This window comes from Primulina eburnea, chromosome 6 (genome assembly GCF_022965805.1).
Source record: "Primulina eburnea isolate SZY01 chromosome 6, ASM2296580v1, whole genome shotgun sequence".
NCBI classification, from domain to species: domain Eukaryota; kingdom Viridiplantae; phylum Streptophyta; class Magnoliopsida; order Lamiales; family Gesneriaceae; genus Primulina; species Primulina eburnea.
In genome coordinates this window covers 2454152-2470153 of record NC_133106.1, presented here as the reverse complement: position 1 = coordinate 2470153, position 16002 = coordinate 2454152, and the positions used below count along the sequence as shown (strand labels likewise).

General features: G+C 34.9%; 1 protein-coding gene across 2 annotated transcripts; it reads right to left on the bottom strand.

The window, feature by feature from the left end:
- Window positions 1-4648: 4648 nt before the first annotated feature.
- On the bottom strand, window positions 4649-12991 carry LOC140833756 (uncharacterized). 2 transcript variants are annotated; one of them, XM_073198131.1, is made up of 27 exons: window positions 12621-12991; window positions 12333-12516; window positions 11993-12117; window positions 11775-11897; window positions 11382-11525; window positions 10552-11243; window positions 9904-10025; window positions 9738-9829; window positions 9406-9613; window positions 9269-9317; window positions 8670-8815; window positions 8512-8579; window positions 8230-8403; window positions 8078-8149; window positions 7773-7874; window positions 7599-7688; window positions 7083-7158; window positions 6898-6994; window positions 6691-6760; window positions 6401-6580; window positions 6212-6334; window positions 6037-6120; window positions 5774-5958; window positions 5512-5650; window positions 5336-5395; window positions 5137-5241; window positions 4649-4928 (listed from the first exon to the last, which is right to left on the bottom strand). In XM_073198131.1, exons 1-27 carry the CDS (start codon window positions 12708-12710, stop codon window positions 4815-4817), a joined length of 3714 nt encoding a protein of 1237 aa, XP_073054232.1. In that variant the 5' UTR covers window positions 12711-12991; the 3' UTR covers window positions 4649-4814. The 2 variants fall into 2 exon arrangements, with proteins under 2 accessions (XP_073054232.1, XP_073054233.1); XM_073198132.1 differs by lacking the exons at window positions 6898-6994; window positions 7083-7158 and having other exon boundaries at window positions 7624-7688.
- Between the last annotated feature and the right edge of the window lie 3011 nt (window positions 12992-16002).

Genomic DNA, 16002 nt, shown 5'->3' with positions numbered 1-16002 from the left:
ATATTCATATTCATGTCCATATTCGTATCCATATTCATATTCGTATTCATGTTCATGTTCGTGTTTGTTGAATTCAGATCGTTGATTGTGACTTTCATATACGTGTTAGGCGATGGATCCATCTACATGTAACCACAGTACTGGGCGGCGGGGGACACCAGCAACACTCTCACCGGTCAACTGGGCCCTGGCCTTACGTAATATCATATCATCATATACATATACATGTCCGTGTCCGAGGAAATACGATCGTCGGGCTCCCACTGGGACCATAACCCTCACGATATCTCCAACATATCATCGTGTTAGTCACAATCCATTCACATCATTCAACATGTTATCATCACTGAATAAAAATCATGCGTATAACATTTTTTTTCATTTTAAACCACGCATGCAGCATGTCTTTTACGTTAACGTTTCATCATAAAAAAAATCCATAGACATTTAAAATTCCATAATCCTTTAAAAATAGCATTTTGGCATAAGACATCATAAAAACATCCATATACATTTAAAATTCCATGTTAACATATAAAACAGCAAATAGGGCACTGCCATGACCTTTACTAATTTCCCGGTGTAAAATGACCGTTTTACCCCTGGACTCGACATTTTTCGTTTTCGATACTTTTCTTGATTTCATGACTCTAACATGTCCCAAATAATTATTTAAGCTTACGTGAATTTTTTTGTAATTTTATTTGGCTTACAACTTAGACTTTTTCAATTTATCTTTTATTAGTGATTTTAACAGTGTTTTAATCCCGAAAAATACTAAACGTTAATATAAAATTCCTAAATTCTAAATTTAGTCTTTTTATATTATTTTAGCCCTTATGGATCACGACTCGACCCCCGTGAGTCGTTTTCCAAAAATTCTTTATTTTAAGACTCGTTTTGACACCTAAACTTCAACCCCAAGCCATCTCTTAATTTTATCGAGTTCACCCCGAACCATATCGAGCCAAAAGGTGCCCAACATGTTAAAGTTACCTACTGGACGCTAAGTTTGACAAGGAAACGCCCCAAAACCCAAAAACGTGTCGCCTAAAGCTGCTGTTAGTGATGGCCGAGAGCACCCTTTGCATGCACTTGATGTTCATGCTCGTGTGAGCCCAGCCGCTAACTACCCGATCGAACCCAACCCATGAACCCTTACTTAGGACCCTAGTGAACCTTCCTAGCCCAGCCCCCAAGCCCTGGGCCGAGCCCCATCCCCCTAACCAGTCGCATGAAGACTGCACCGTGAGGTGCAGCTTCTCGGGTAGAGTCCTTCTCGCGAAGGACTCTTCGCCGCCTCTCAGCTCGAGTCCTAGCATGGCTAGGACTCTCGCCCCACCTCTCCCATGATCTTGGCTAGCCCCCTGAACCAGCCAACCAGCCCCAGCCCCTGCACAAACAAAACCCGAAGCCCCTACCCATGACAGCAGTTCACGTAAGTTTTTATTTGCAAGTTCTTGTTTCCCTTTCTTTGTTCCTTACTTCGGTGGTGTTGGGTGTGTCTAGAATTCTCTACCCACGTGAACACATATTACTATAACAAATCTTACCATCATGGCAGCCCCTTATTATACACAAGACATGAGTTTATGCATAAACATCAAAAGTTTAAAGCATGTACAAGGTGAATTCCGAAAATTCTGAATAATATTTCATGATTCTCATGCATACACTAATTCAAGACATAATATGATATGATGGATGAACAAAGGAGATTAGGGTGTGCCTTTGCGTTAAAAACGCTCGGATAATCGACGACGACGAAGAACGGGAGGGACGACGCAGCAAGGAACTCTCGAACACCCCACAACCTCACGGCTGATGCAAGCTTTTCACTCCAGGGAAAAATATACTGCCGTGTGTGTGTGTGTGTCTTTGAATGAGAGAGTTTCAAATTTGAGAAACTAGGTGGCCGAATTCTTTGTGCCAGATTCGCCTAGGTTTTGATCAAATTGCTTTTTAAATACTAAAGAAATCCTAATCTAGATTTTAGGCCTATTAAGCCAAAATTAAAGCCCAATTAAATTGACTAAACTTTTAAATAAAATAATTAAAAAGATTAAAAAAGTTTTCTTTTGAAAATAAATGTGAATTTATTAGCCGGGTAGCTCGAAAGCTCGCATTTTATTTAAAAATCCAATACCGATAAAATTTACGTTCCGACGTATAAAATCACCTCACAAAACGATACTTTCAAAATTTACTTAAAAACATCGACCACTTTTTAAATACTTAAAAATAATTACTTAATAAAAATCCTTTAAATAATTAAAAACAAATATTTAATAAAAATCATTTTACATTTTCAGCCCTCGTCCCCGTTCCTCGATCGTCGCTTGAATATTCCTAAAAATACCATTTTATGCAATCATGAAGAAAAATCTATTTTAAACATGTCAATTATGCACCACATAATCAATTAATGCAATCCCAACAATTAATTAAAATACAAAAGCATTTAATAATTGCACGCATGAGGTTTACGTGAACTTTAAAATTTTCGGGGCGTTACATGACATATGCCCGAGCTTTCTATGCCACAACACTGTTAACTCTTCTCCTGAACCAATTGATGTGACAGCTAGTTCTACCTCTTTGTGTATTTCTCCCAAAAGTGCATACATATTTGCAGCGACTTTTTCCGCCTTCATAACAACAAACACATGTTGCACAATTTTCATGATCTCATTCTCGATAAAAGTTTTGCACCCGATTTCATCCAATTTCCCCAATTACAAAATATTTTTTGTCAGTCCCTTCACATGCCGTACCTTTTGTATGATGCGAATGGTGACATCAAACATTTTTATTTTGATAGTACCGACCCCAGCGATTTCCAAGGCATGGTCATTTCTCATGAATACAGATCCTCCTGAGACAGGTTCATATGGTCAAACCATTCTCTTCGAGATGTCATGTGACACGTTGCTCCTGAATCCATAATCCATGTGTCACAAAATATTTGTCTACCTTCTGTAATTGTTGCCGCTTCGCTGAATAAAATTTCACCATGGCCTGAAGTACTGACAACATTTCCTTGAGAACTCTTATCGATACTCGTACATTCTTTCTTGAAGTACAATTTACCGCCACATTTGAAATAATAAATATTTTTCTTCTTACTTCTTGACTTTTATTTACCTCGTCTTTGGCTCCCACTAGAGTCACGGTCCATAAATCTTCCTCTTATCATCGGTAAAGCCTTTGTCTACTTCGATGTTACCAACCTATCTTCCTTATTCTTGCGCCGGCTTTCTTCTCCGATAACCGCAGTTAAAAAATCGTCGAATTTTAGAAAGCTCATAAAAAATATTGTTGGTTATGTTGATGATAAGTTGATCATATGAATCTGGTAGACTTTGAAGTAAAAGCTCTGCACGTTCATGTTCCTCTATTTTATGCATCATAGAAGTGAGTTGGGCAAATAGAGTATTTAGTCTATTAATATGTCCGGTCATCGATGAAGATTCCACCATCCGAAGAGTATAAAGTCTTCTCTTTAGAAAATCATGTTGTGTAGTGACTTGATATCGTACATCTTTGTCAGAGTATCCTAGATAACTTTTACTGTTTATATCTCAGAGATACTTGACAGTACTTCGTCTGCTATAGCCAAGTGTAAATTGGCAACAACGTTATCATCATCTCATTCCACTTTCCATCGTCCGTAATTTTCACCGATCTATCTCTAATAGCCGCCAAGCAATTGTCCTTTCTGAAAAATGCTTGTATCTTTATTTTTCACAACATAAAATTTCTTCAATTGAAATTTGTTATATCGTACATGTCCGTCATTATGTCTACAACAATTTAGTAAACTGGACAAAATAATCTCGCCTTAATAAAAAAATCTCAAAAAATAATTTCTGATGTGAAAGATCAGTCTAGACTGCAACCACATAACATACTCAGAATTTTAAGAACATACTTAGAATTTTAAGAAATTTTAAACCAAGGCTCTGATATCACTTGTTGGTCCCACGTACGACAACTTGAGATAATAATATGAAAATAAAGTATAAAAACTGGACACCGAGATTTTCGTGGAAAACCCTTAAAAATTATTAAAATAAAAATCACATACAAGATGAGAAGAATCCTACTATAATATTTTATGGTGTACAACAAATCACTCTGTTTCTAAAAAGAACACACCCTCTTAATACAATAGAACAAACACCTCACAAATATATAAAAATAAACACTCAAATGCTATAAGATGATAAAAAAAACTCAATGAATAGATGATTTCAGAATGAGGGGTGAAACTACGTGTAGGAAATTTCCTTCCATTTGCAAATTTTCAGAACACGTCTTCTATTTTTTTTTATGTTTTCAACAAATACGTGCTCATTAATTGCACCTCCATTATTGTGACACAGTGAAATTTAATTGTGTCATCTTCGAATGAAATTAGACATTTCTGAAATATAGTGCTAAACGTGTTATGTTACCCGACCAACTTCGTACTACATTAAACCAATTCCAAATTGTAAGGTAGTAGAATCGAACCAGTCTAGTAGTTTTTTGGATTAGACCGGTTTTGGAATAAATGAGTCAAGTTTAGAAGCACAAGTCACAATTATTAGACAATGAATTACTCAAAACAGGTGAATTGTTTCATAATAAAAATAAAAACTAAATATTTTTTGGAATGTATGAAGCGTACAAAGAAGTGCACGAAACATAAAAAGTAGCGCATGAATCTCAAGACTTCGTTTTAAGTCTTCAAAATTTAGACATTTACAAAAGCTACAGATTTTCCCAAAGGAAAAGAAAATGGTTGGCGATTAGATATGCAAAGTCTTTCTCTACATAAAGTAGCTAAGTGATTGCTTCTTTCTTGATCCGCCTTCTCCATACTGGTCGTTCCACTGTAGGAGCTCGATCATGTTTTGTGACTCAGACGAAACGCTTGCATGTACCTGCATTTTGATGACAAAATACCAACATAGTTTTCAGTTCCTCGTACGGGTTTATGAGATACTACATTCTTGTTTAGAAGGACATGGTTTTATTAATGATGCCATCTAGTGTAGATTGAACAACACCAATTGCATTTGGTAAGCAGTGTGGTCTATAACGAGTAACTTTAGATGATGCCCCAACATTCCCTGGTTCTCGTGAATATACCTGATCATGTGCAACTTTAAAATCATCCATACTCAGAGGACGGATATCCGAGCTGCTACGCAATGCTGGCAATGGCCTGTTCTCTGCTTGAGCCAAGGCTTGCTCCTACATTATTTCATATCATTTTGACACATTAGATAGAACATGAAACCCAAATATTGGTATAGCCCTGAAAGCTTCATGAGGACAGAGCACAAACCTTCTTCTCCTTCTCCAAAATTTCTCTAATGGGGCGATGTGCAGTCATTACACACAGATTCTGGGAAAAAAATACGAAAATTAAGGAATTTGTTAAGTAATACATAGAATAGCAGTCGTTGGTAAAATAGTAAGTTTAAATAAAAGTTCCTCCGTGATATACAGTGGTGCTCCAACCTTTAAATCACTTCCCGAATACCCTTCTGTCATTTTAGCAACTGCTTCGATATCAAATTTTGGATCCAACTCTTCCTTGGCTAATATCACCTTTAAAATTTTTTCTCGGTTCCTAGAGTCTGGCAAGTTGACCATCAGCCTGTACAAGATGTAAACAAATTAAGTGAAAGTTGGTTTCCCTTTGCCTAAATACATCAAAACTTATTTCTTTATGGTTTGGTAAATCGCTAAAGAGATTTCAGTGGTCGAGCAGCAAAAGGACCTCCGAGGGAGCCTCCTAATTACAGCCTCGTCAAGATCGAAAGGTCTATTTGTGGCGGCAAGCACTAATACTCGTTCCTTGTCCTTCGTGCGTAAACCATCCCAGTTCACCATAAATTCGTTCTTCATCTTGCGCATTGCTTCATGCTCTCCAGAATTTTCACGTCTGCCTAGCATGCTGTCAACCTATGGCAACATATACAAGTAAGAAGTACGCAAAAGCTGAGGAGAAAAATAAAATAAGCATCGGTGAATTATACCAACCTCATCCACAAAAATAACGCTAGGGGAAATTTTGCTAGCTAACGTGAAGACTGCTTTCACATATTTCTCTGCTTCACCAAACCACTATTTACAAAAATAGAACATGTTGATCATCAAAACCAAAAAAGAAAAACGGGCAAGAAAGATTACAACTCAAGCACAAAAAATAATGTACTTTTGACGTGATGCTTGACATTGATATGTTGATGAAGTTTGCACCAGCTTCAGTTGCAACAGCTTTTGCTAGCATTGTTTTACCAGTGCCAGGTGGTCCAAATAGCAATATTCCCTTGCATGGCTGCGAAAGCAATAGTTGAGGATTGACTAAACTTCTAAAGATGCACTATAAGTACAATTCAATTACTTTTGTCAACTGTCCTTTGCTGAACAATTCTGGCCTTTGAAGTGGCAACATCACCAATTCCTTCAAAATCTCTTTCACATTTTCTAACGCCCCGATGTCATCAAAAGTAACACCAATATCACCAGGTGGGATAACTTCACTGAGGATTCTCTTCTCAAATTCATTTTCAGTAACCACATCCTGAAAATAAAGCAGTCATTCACCTTCTTCCCAGGTTGTATGAAACAACTGGAAACCATCAAGTTAATTATTTTTATATGAGTAAGTTATACAGGGGCAGCAATTTTCACCTTAAGAGATTTTTTCAAACTCTTGTCTTCATTTGGAAGACCCAGCAGAACGCTGAGCCCATAACTGATACTGCAATATAAAGCAAAAGAGAAAAATAAATAAGAGCCTAACCAAACCAGCTAGTCATTTTCCTTTCTTACATCTCCAGTTATTCTGATTTTCAGTTTTGTAATTAAGTGTGAAACTCTTGTAAAAAAAAAAATCACCTCTCACTTGAAATGACAAGTTTTGACTCTTTGAGAGAAACCTTAGAACAATGCATCAAATGATAACATAGAGCCCAGCCAATTATTTTCTCAACACCTATCAACACCAAGTCAATAGTGTTAAAAGAAGATTTTAAGTACAGCATCTCTAATTTGAAGTTATAAGTCGTGTGATGTCAACTGACTTTCACTAGTCAAAGCTTGGTCTTTGATGCTCAAAGTTTCCAAATCAGGGCATAGGAGACCAACTCGACTTATAACCTGAATTCATACAAGAAAATGAATAAGAGATTCAACGTGTAATGTGAACATAGATAACGAGTTTAATCATATAGCTTAAAATCATAAGGTAAATAATTCGGTCATAAAACATAAAACTGGCGAGAGAATTTACAATGTTTTATAATTAAAATTATCAATACTAAAGAGTAGGTATAATACCACCACCCAATTGTTGCGCTATAGATGACAAAATAGAACAACATAACATGCTAAAAAATTATAAAATTCACATCAAAGTGCGAGCATATCCCAGCAAATTGTTAATCAAACAAAATTTCAAAATTATAAACTAATGTCATGTTGCTCTATACAAAAAAAAAACACATGGATCACTCTATGGGTTCTTGCCAATCTATTCTCGTGTAAATGAAGCAACGGGAGTAGCCAAGAAAAAGGGGAAGTAGACAGAGGTGACTTACGGAGCGAATGCTAACAATATTTGACTGTGATTTCATTGTTTCAATGTCTCGATCCAACTGCATTTTCCAGTCCGATAGTACTGTTTCATCCTGTCAAAGTTTAACAACTTTCACAGCCTGCTTAGAATTTAAACAATAGACTTACATATTAAATAGAAACCAACATTTGATTACCTGAGGAATCTGTATGGTCACTTTGTTAGGGAAAAGACGGTTGAGCTGCTTCGCTGTTTTTGGAGTTTCTTTACTTCTATCGTTCAGTCTACCAAAATTATCCTTGAAAAATAAAATAAAATTTAAACTACATCAAGGACAACAACTCATTCAGTTTCATGAGCAATCTAGGATAAGTGAATCAGACGACAAAAACATGCATGGCCAAATATCATCTTCTCAACTTTGTATCTCTGATTGGTTGTTAAATAAACTTAAATACACATTTAAACAGAATGAAAGTAAACATTTTCTATTTGACTTACCGGAAAGGTAAAGTCGAGCAACGCAGTTTGGTTGCTTCCAAATTTTGTGAATAGCAATCCACCAGGATGGGACTGGAGCACATGGTAGGTTGTTTAATGTTAATTCTACGAGACGAATGGAAAATAAAAATGTTAAATAACACTTAACTTACATTCTCCTTTCTGTTGTCTGTCTGAGTATGAGAAGCTATTACCACGAGATTTTCCGGTAAATTTTCGAGTTTAGTTTTGAGCAATGCATAGGCTGCAGAACTTCCCACCACAGACTTTTCAATGTCTTTTACAAACAAAATTAATGGAGAACTTTTACTTTCCAGAGAAGCGACCTGTAAAATTTCAACAATTATTCGTATTTTTTCCCTTCAACAGAGAAGTAGAGCCAAGAATAAGTCTTTTATAGAGTTGCAAAATAAAACTATAAGCAAAATGTTTACCTCGAAGAGTTCATTTATGGCAAACTTATCAAAATCCTCAATGGAGCTATCAAGGCATAATAGGTAGGCTGCATTGAAAAAACCCCCACAAAAACAGGATTGATGATATGTTCAAGGGTATAAAATGAAATATCAGAAACAAAAAAGCAAACAATTACCGGAACAAAGATAACCGTGATCTTCTTCACAAAGACCCCCAAGATTAGTACCATCTGGGATTGTTTTATCGAATCGAACCCCAATTTTTGAAGTACTTCCGTTAGAGGGGAGTACAACCTTGCCTCTGTAACCATAAATTGGACCCCTGCACAGAACATGTGTTATACCAGATGCACATAAGAACACAAGCGTGTCAATTAGTGCAATACCATAATCTGTTCAGGGCATCAAAAAAGTTGTGTAAGTATCAAACATCATACTCATCAAATTACTAAAACTGCATGTTCTAAAAATCAAGAGGTATGACAAGTGAAACACTGAGAAGAAACATTGAATAACCTCCACCTTTTCACCAGCACTCATCACAGATAGGTGCAACTGATAATGAGATCACCTGGAGGGTTTTAATGAAGAAAATTCCAGAACACGCACACACATTGCAGAAAATGAGAATTTTCAAGGAACTTCTAGAATTCAGAATATCCATTGATATTTATGGCCAATTTTGTTAGTGAACACAACATAAACTTAAAAATAGAGATGATATCACTTCAGATTTGTCACATTATGGCTTAGTTTTAGAATGTAGCTTATTTACCTCACTGAAGACCTTGACAATAACGAACCCACATATTTCACCCGATCACCTGCAACAAATAAAGCAATTGATCAAACATAATATGGTTCCCAACTCACACTCTAACAAACCAACAATAAAGGCTTTGAACGAGATACCTTTCTTGAAAACATGGTTTTTCGATGGAGCCGTATATGCTGCTTGCTTAGGTGGAGTCTGGGAGCTTATGATAGAACCACCAGTATTATCTCTCTCTACACTTGATGCTGGTTTCTTTAGCCGTAGTGATGTCCGTCTAGCATATACACGTGCTCTCTCAGGCTTTGAACTTTCCTTTATACAATCAGTCACCCCTGTAGTTGGTACCTGAATAAACTTTATTGTTGTAATGAATATAAAAAGCAAAATTTTACAACAAAATAAGACGAACTGCTTGATCAAGGAAACAGACAGATACACACACTTGCGTATAAGAATGGTGGAAGCTTACCCCAGGCAGGATAAATGAATCAACTACTAGGAGCTTCGCACCAAAATATTGAGCAAGTGCCTTAATCAAGGTTTCCTGATATATTTCAGAACCTGAAAGAAAATCAGACACAATCAAGAAGGAAAAAGAAAATATCGATAATATAACACAAAATGCAGGGCTATACCTGCAGGACCAGATAATAAAATTCTTGGACACACTGTCGGAAGATCTGCAGCAAATTTTGCAAATTCGCTACACTTCAAATGTACGTATGCCGATCCAATGAGGGCATTCTTCGTGGCTTCACTGTCAAAAGTCATACAAATTGCTAAAACCCGCACAACAAAGAAGGAAAAACCAACTATGGTAAAAGGAATAATGACAGTCTACACCAAAGCAAAAGAAAAGGTTAAAAAACAGGGTGCATTAACCACACATTCAAATTACAGTAACAGTAAGTCAGAAATTTTCACGTTCAAACCTTTGAGTCAATAGATCGTTTCATATGTAGAATTAAACAATTCATGTTACACATAGCCATAAATATTGAATATAAACTCCTCTCAATCAAACAACTGGTCTCACTTAGACTTTACAAGCCATTTTTTAAGAAGAAAGCAAGGTTTATACAATGCATTTGTTCACATACTTCAACAGCCAGAACGTTAACAGAAGCCTCAGCCTTTCAACGAGTATTGAAGTTAATATCACATGTTTAATATGCCTACATAACTAAAAATTTGATTGGTTCCATCCATCAGGGGAAGTGCAGACAGAGATGAAGGAAGGTATAAAGATAACAAGACATTGACAAATAACTTGAATGATTTACCTTAGGTAATATGGAAAGTTTTCAAATGAAATGCCACAATTTTTGCAATCAAGCAGTCCTTGTTGTAAGCCATCTTTAAATGCTTGGCGCCTTGATGATACTGAAATAGGAGGGTGAGCACCCTTCTGTCGATCTACAAATTTCCTATGCTCATCGAGGATTTTAGATATGCTGCTACTTATGTCATACTTAGAAACTGTCGAACCAGCGAGAACCTGCATAATTGGTCTAAAGTCATTGTTTTCAATATCAATCTCCCCACTCCGTGTGTCACGATTTAAACTTCCATTGACAACATCAGGAGATGGAACACTTTTCTTCTCACGAACTGATAGCAATGGACCATATTCTCGGTCAGAAGTGTCCTTCATTACGGTATCCTCTAAACAATTATCCTCCTTCATTACGGTATCCTCCAAACGATTCTCTGACACCCCACAAGAAAAAGGCAATGTTGGCGATTCATAATCTTGTTGTACACCTTCGCTGTTATGTAATGGAGGAACAAGAGAAAGCTCTTCCCGAAAATTAGACAGTGATGCAAGTGTTGATGCAACAGCCACAGCAGAAGGATCTCCTGATCTTGCCTCGGTTTGTAATCCTTTTATTGGCTTGCCATGGGATTCTAGCATGCTTGCTGAAGGCAGCAGACTAATAGCAGAACTAGTGTCATTGGAAAGTTGCTGAAAAATCTTATACTAAGTCAAGGAAAACTGTTGCTGATGCAAGTTGAGGAAGCAGTGACAGGTGTAAGGTTAAAAAAATACACAGAACATTCTATCTATTAAGAAATACTGCAACTCAGAAATTATATCTTGGCAAAAGGATACATAAGAATGCTCCCCAGTCGAGCTAAAAACCACCTCATCACCACCATTGAGGTAAATGGTGGAATCCTTAGAATAATTTTTTCCGTTGACTTTGACAGAACCACTCTTTCCAGTAATTTCAAGTAAAGTAAGTGATATCCCTCCCTAAGGATCAACAATAATTGATGTCACAATAGGCATCAAATCAATAAAAATCTGAACAGGGACAAATATTTTCAAATACAAAAACCAAGGTAACCAGGGAAGCGGGTATTCAACGACCTGATGACAAAACTTGCACTTTTAAAACTTTAACACAAAATTTTGAGATTGTTTTTTCAACTGAGGGATGACTGCCAAATCTTCCCGTTGTCACATCCCTGAAGGTAACTACAAGAAAATAATAAAATTTACCTCTGTCTCAATTTGTTTCAGACAACACCAGGATTTATTAACTTCTGCATCACGCACCCGCAAGTCAAATTGATTACCTTGGCCAACAGTGAAAGTAGGCCTCTGCATAACAACATGCGGATTCTGGGTTGTATTTTGCAGTAAAGGGTCAGTATGAAATTTTATCAAAATAAAGAATGAGAAATATCATGAAATTGATTGAATAAGCATAAGCCTACCTGCGAGCACTGTGAAATAAGTTTTCCCCATGCAACTCCAGCATTATATTTCATTTTACTTTTATTCCTCCCATTCTCTACCGGCACAATGGAATTTACTTTCTCCACATCAATCAAAGAATTACCTACATTTACAGCACACAATTCGCAACTGAAAAATTCAATAATTCACCAAAAAAATCATCGAGTAAACTCAAGAATTAGCGAAAACTTCATGAAGAAAAAAAAACATCAAGAACACCCAATGATTTACATAAAAAAGTCATAAAAAACAGAACTAGAAAAAATGAATCCACATGCAGCTCAAATATCACACCAAAGCAAGAAACTAAAGTCTCACTTTCAACAACCACTTCCGGAGGTTTCTCCGCCCCCACAGCTTCTAATTTCTCTAGGCAGCCACCTTCGGCAAGCTCATCCGATCCACCATCATTTCTAGCAAATTCATTTCCCGCCGCCGCCGGACCCACCGCTTCCTCCGCAGACACCGAATCATCCTTAGATAAAGAAGACGCCTCGGACAACTGTGCGCACGAAAACCCGACAGAAATTAAAAACCACATAAACCCGAAACGGGAAAAAAAAAAAAAAAAAGAAGCAAACTGAAAAAAAAAAAAAAAAATCAAACCTTGGGTCGTTTCCCGACAGGCAAAGAAGATGGTGGAGAAGAAAGTGAAAGATGGCGCTTAGAAGAAGAGCTCCGCCTCGTTTCCACCATTTTGCTGATCTAATCTTTAGAAAAAACACCTAAAGATTTAATTTTTTCTGTGACAAAACAATCTTAAACAAACTGTATATGTCGATACGAATGGTTTATTACATGTTTGGTTTTTGTGTGTATATATACATATATATATATATATATAATGATGATGAAAATGGGATTCAGAAAGAGAAGTAGAAATAGAGAACAGCTATATATATACGCATATATAATGATGATGAAATGGGATTCAGAAAGAGAGGAAGAAATAGAGAACGGCCGAGTGAGGAGAAGAAAAAGGTCAAACGATTTTGCAGTATATAGGTAGCCTATATATACACACACACGAAGCTTTGACCTCTTGGTTTGAAGAGCTTTTTTTTTAATTAAAAAAATCATTTTCGATGGCTTGAATTATATAATACATAAAAAAATATATATTTGGCGTGAATAAATAATATAATTTTTAGAAAATTAAAATCGGAGGTGAATAAACTTTTTTAGGCTTAGTTTGGAAGTTGAGAGAAAAAATAATGGAAAGAGAGAAAGAAAAAAGAAATTAAGAAGGAAGGAAATTTGTTTCTTCTAAATGCATAATAAATTTTCCTTTCTTTTTCTTCTATTTTAATCTCCCAAACGTCAAAAAAATTTAAATTTCCTTTCCCTTTTTTTTACTTCCAAATCTCAACTCCCAAACTAAGTCTTAGATATTTTTTTAAATATTCAACTGGGAGAGAGATTTGTTACGATTGAGTAACAAACTCGAGCTCAATGTTGTTGGGATATCACTTATCAGGGAAATAAACGAAGTAACATCGCATCGGAACATCATAAGTGATATCAACAATGAATAAGATGAACATCAATATTTAAAGACAGATGATTTTCGAAAATTTATATCATTATCTCAAATTTTCGAAATGTGTCTCTATATATATTTTCATATTTTCTTTCAAATTTTTTATTTTTTTATTGATTATTCATTTAATAAATTTTTATTAATATCATAAGAAATTTTGAATTTTAGAATTGATTTTGTGATTTTTAATTTATGATTTATACAAAATAATGTAATATTCAATAATAATAAAAGATGATCCAAAAATATGTCGCTTAATTCTTAATAATTGAATAACCTCGCAACAACCATGATTTTTAAAATTCGTTCTTATATTTTCGATTAATATGTAAGCTATGATATTTTTATACAAATTGTATCCACACAATGATAAATAATATTCTTTTCACATGTATATTATCAATTCAAAAACAAGGTTACAAATTAATCAATTAATGTATTTTTAAAAATTTACAAACATTCATACAAACCCACATATACACACATGTACGGATTAAATGATTTAATTTTTAAATAAGTACATTTATTTATCAATATAAATATTGAAAAACTATTTCAAATTGAATATGTTATATATACCAATTAATTATTGGTTCAAAGAAATTATTAAAAAAAATAATATGTTATAGTTAAATACAAAATTTATAAAATTCTATAAAAATAAGTTCACAAAAGTCTATAAAAATCTTGCAAAAAATTTCTACATAAATCTGTTTATAAATCTATGAGATTCTGTAAAAGTCAATAAAAATATATCAAATTCATAAAAGCCTGTAATTTGAAATAGTCATTAAAAGTCATCAAAATTCTGAATTGAATACACCTCACTTAGATTTTTTAAAATATTAAACTGGAAGAGAGATTGGTATGATTGAGTATCAAACTCGATGTCAATGTGTTATCTCAAAGTGTCAGAAAAGAAACTATGTAATGTTGTCGCAACATGTTCTCATTAATGGAATTTGTTCTTTGTGCAGACTGAGCCATGCTAATGCTAGCTACTACATCTTCTTTTTGCCATGAAGTCAAAGTCCTGTGGAAGCAAATGGTGTTCAAAATCTTAAGCAAACTTCAAAGGGCTTCTTTTCTTGAATATGGCCTACCACGGATCCATACTACCCTCATAAACTGAAACATCCAAAGTAAAGAACTGTTACAAATAATGAAGTAAATGAATTTCTCAACAATTTTTTTTGTTGATGATTCCTTGATAATAAAAGCCTAAAATCTATGGGGGAATGGAAGTTTTTGCAATGATGACTTGGGCAATTTGGCACGAGGTATGTAAGAAAAAACACGATGATTCTGGTTCGAAGCAACCTATCCGAATTGGGTGGGTTGTTCCATCATTGGAGATGTTCCAAGAAGCTCGTTTAAGGAGTGTTTCTTGTTTAAAGTTAATTCGATAGAGTAAAGAACCAGTGCACCATGGGTGAAGATACTCTAGCACTGGGTTAGGCTCCAGCCCTGCCTAATTTTTTTAAAAAAATAATAATAGATATGTTTTATTTTAAAATTTGTGTTGGCTAGCTCCAATCAGTTTTCTCTCTCCTATTCAATTCCAACGGTAGCTCTATTATTTTCCCTCAAGTCATAATAATTTTCGTTATTTTAAATGGTTGTAACTTCACCATTGGTCGTCGGTTTTCAAAAGCGATTGTAGATTCGGAAAGCCCACGACATAAGATTTCTTTTAATACCAAATTTTCGAAATTTCTGGGTCGTCTTGAAATCGCCGTCGCTCATCAGTCGTCGTTTTTACTGGAAATCGTGAGGAAATTTTAGTGTTAGACTTACTACAGCTTGTTCTTGTTGTTCTAAGTTAGATTTCGAATTTTAAAGGTATTTACATATTTTAGTGTTTCGAAATTTGGGAATTTTGGTTTTTTTTGAATTCCAATAATTGATTAATGTTAAATTGTTGATTGTAAGTACTACATTTGAGCCGATTTGAGATATTAATAATTTTTCGAAATTTATTTGGGCATTTTATATTGGGGATTTTTGATTTTTAGTGTTAATTATTTATTATTTGGATGTTTAGTTGCTATAGAAAATATAATTGCAAATTTATGGAATTCTGTATGAATTTTTAAAAAAATCAGAATTATGTAAATAGGATTTTCGAATATATAAGGTTGTAAAAATTTTATATTTAAATGTATTATGCCTTAAGATTGTCAAATGTTAATTTCATGAATTGTTTTTGGAATAATTATAATTGTTCGAGGTATATTGGATTAAAGTAACAATTATTTAGTGTCGGTAATGTTGATTTGATTCAGTTAGCTATAATAAGTTAAACTATAGTGATATTTTATGGTGAAGACGACACCAAGGAGAAAAGAAACTTAAGAATGAAGAAAAAAAAAATCATCGAATCATTTTTTAAACAAAAAGAGCAGACATCGGCAAGTCAAGAGCATTCTCCATCCAAAATTGATGTCT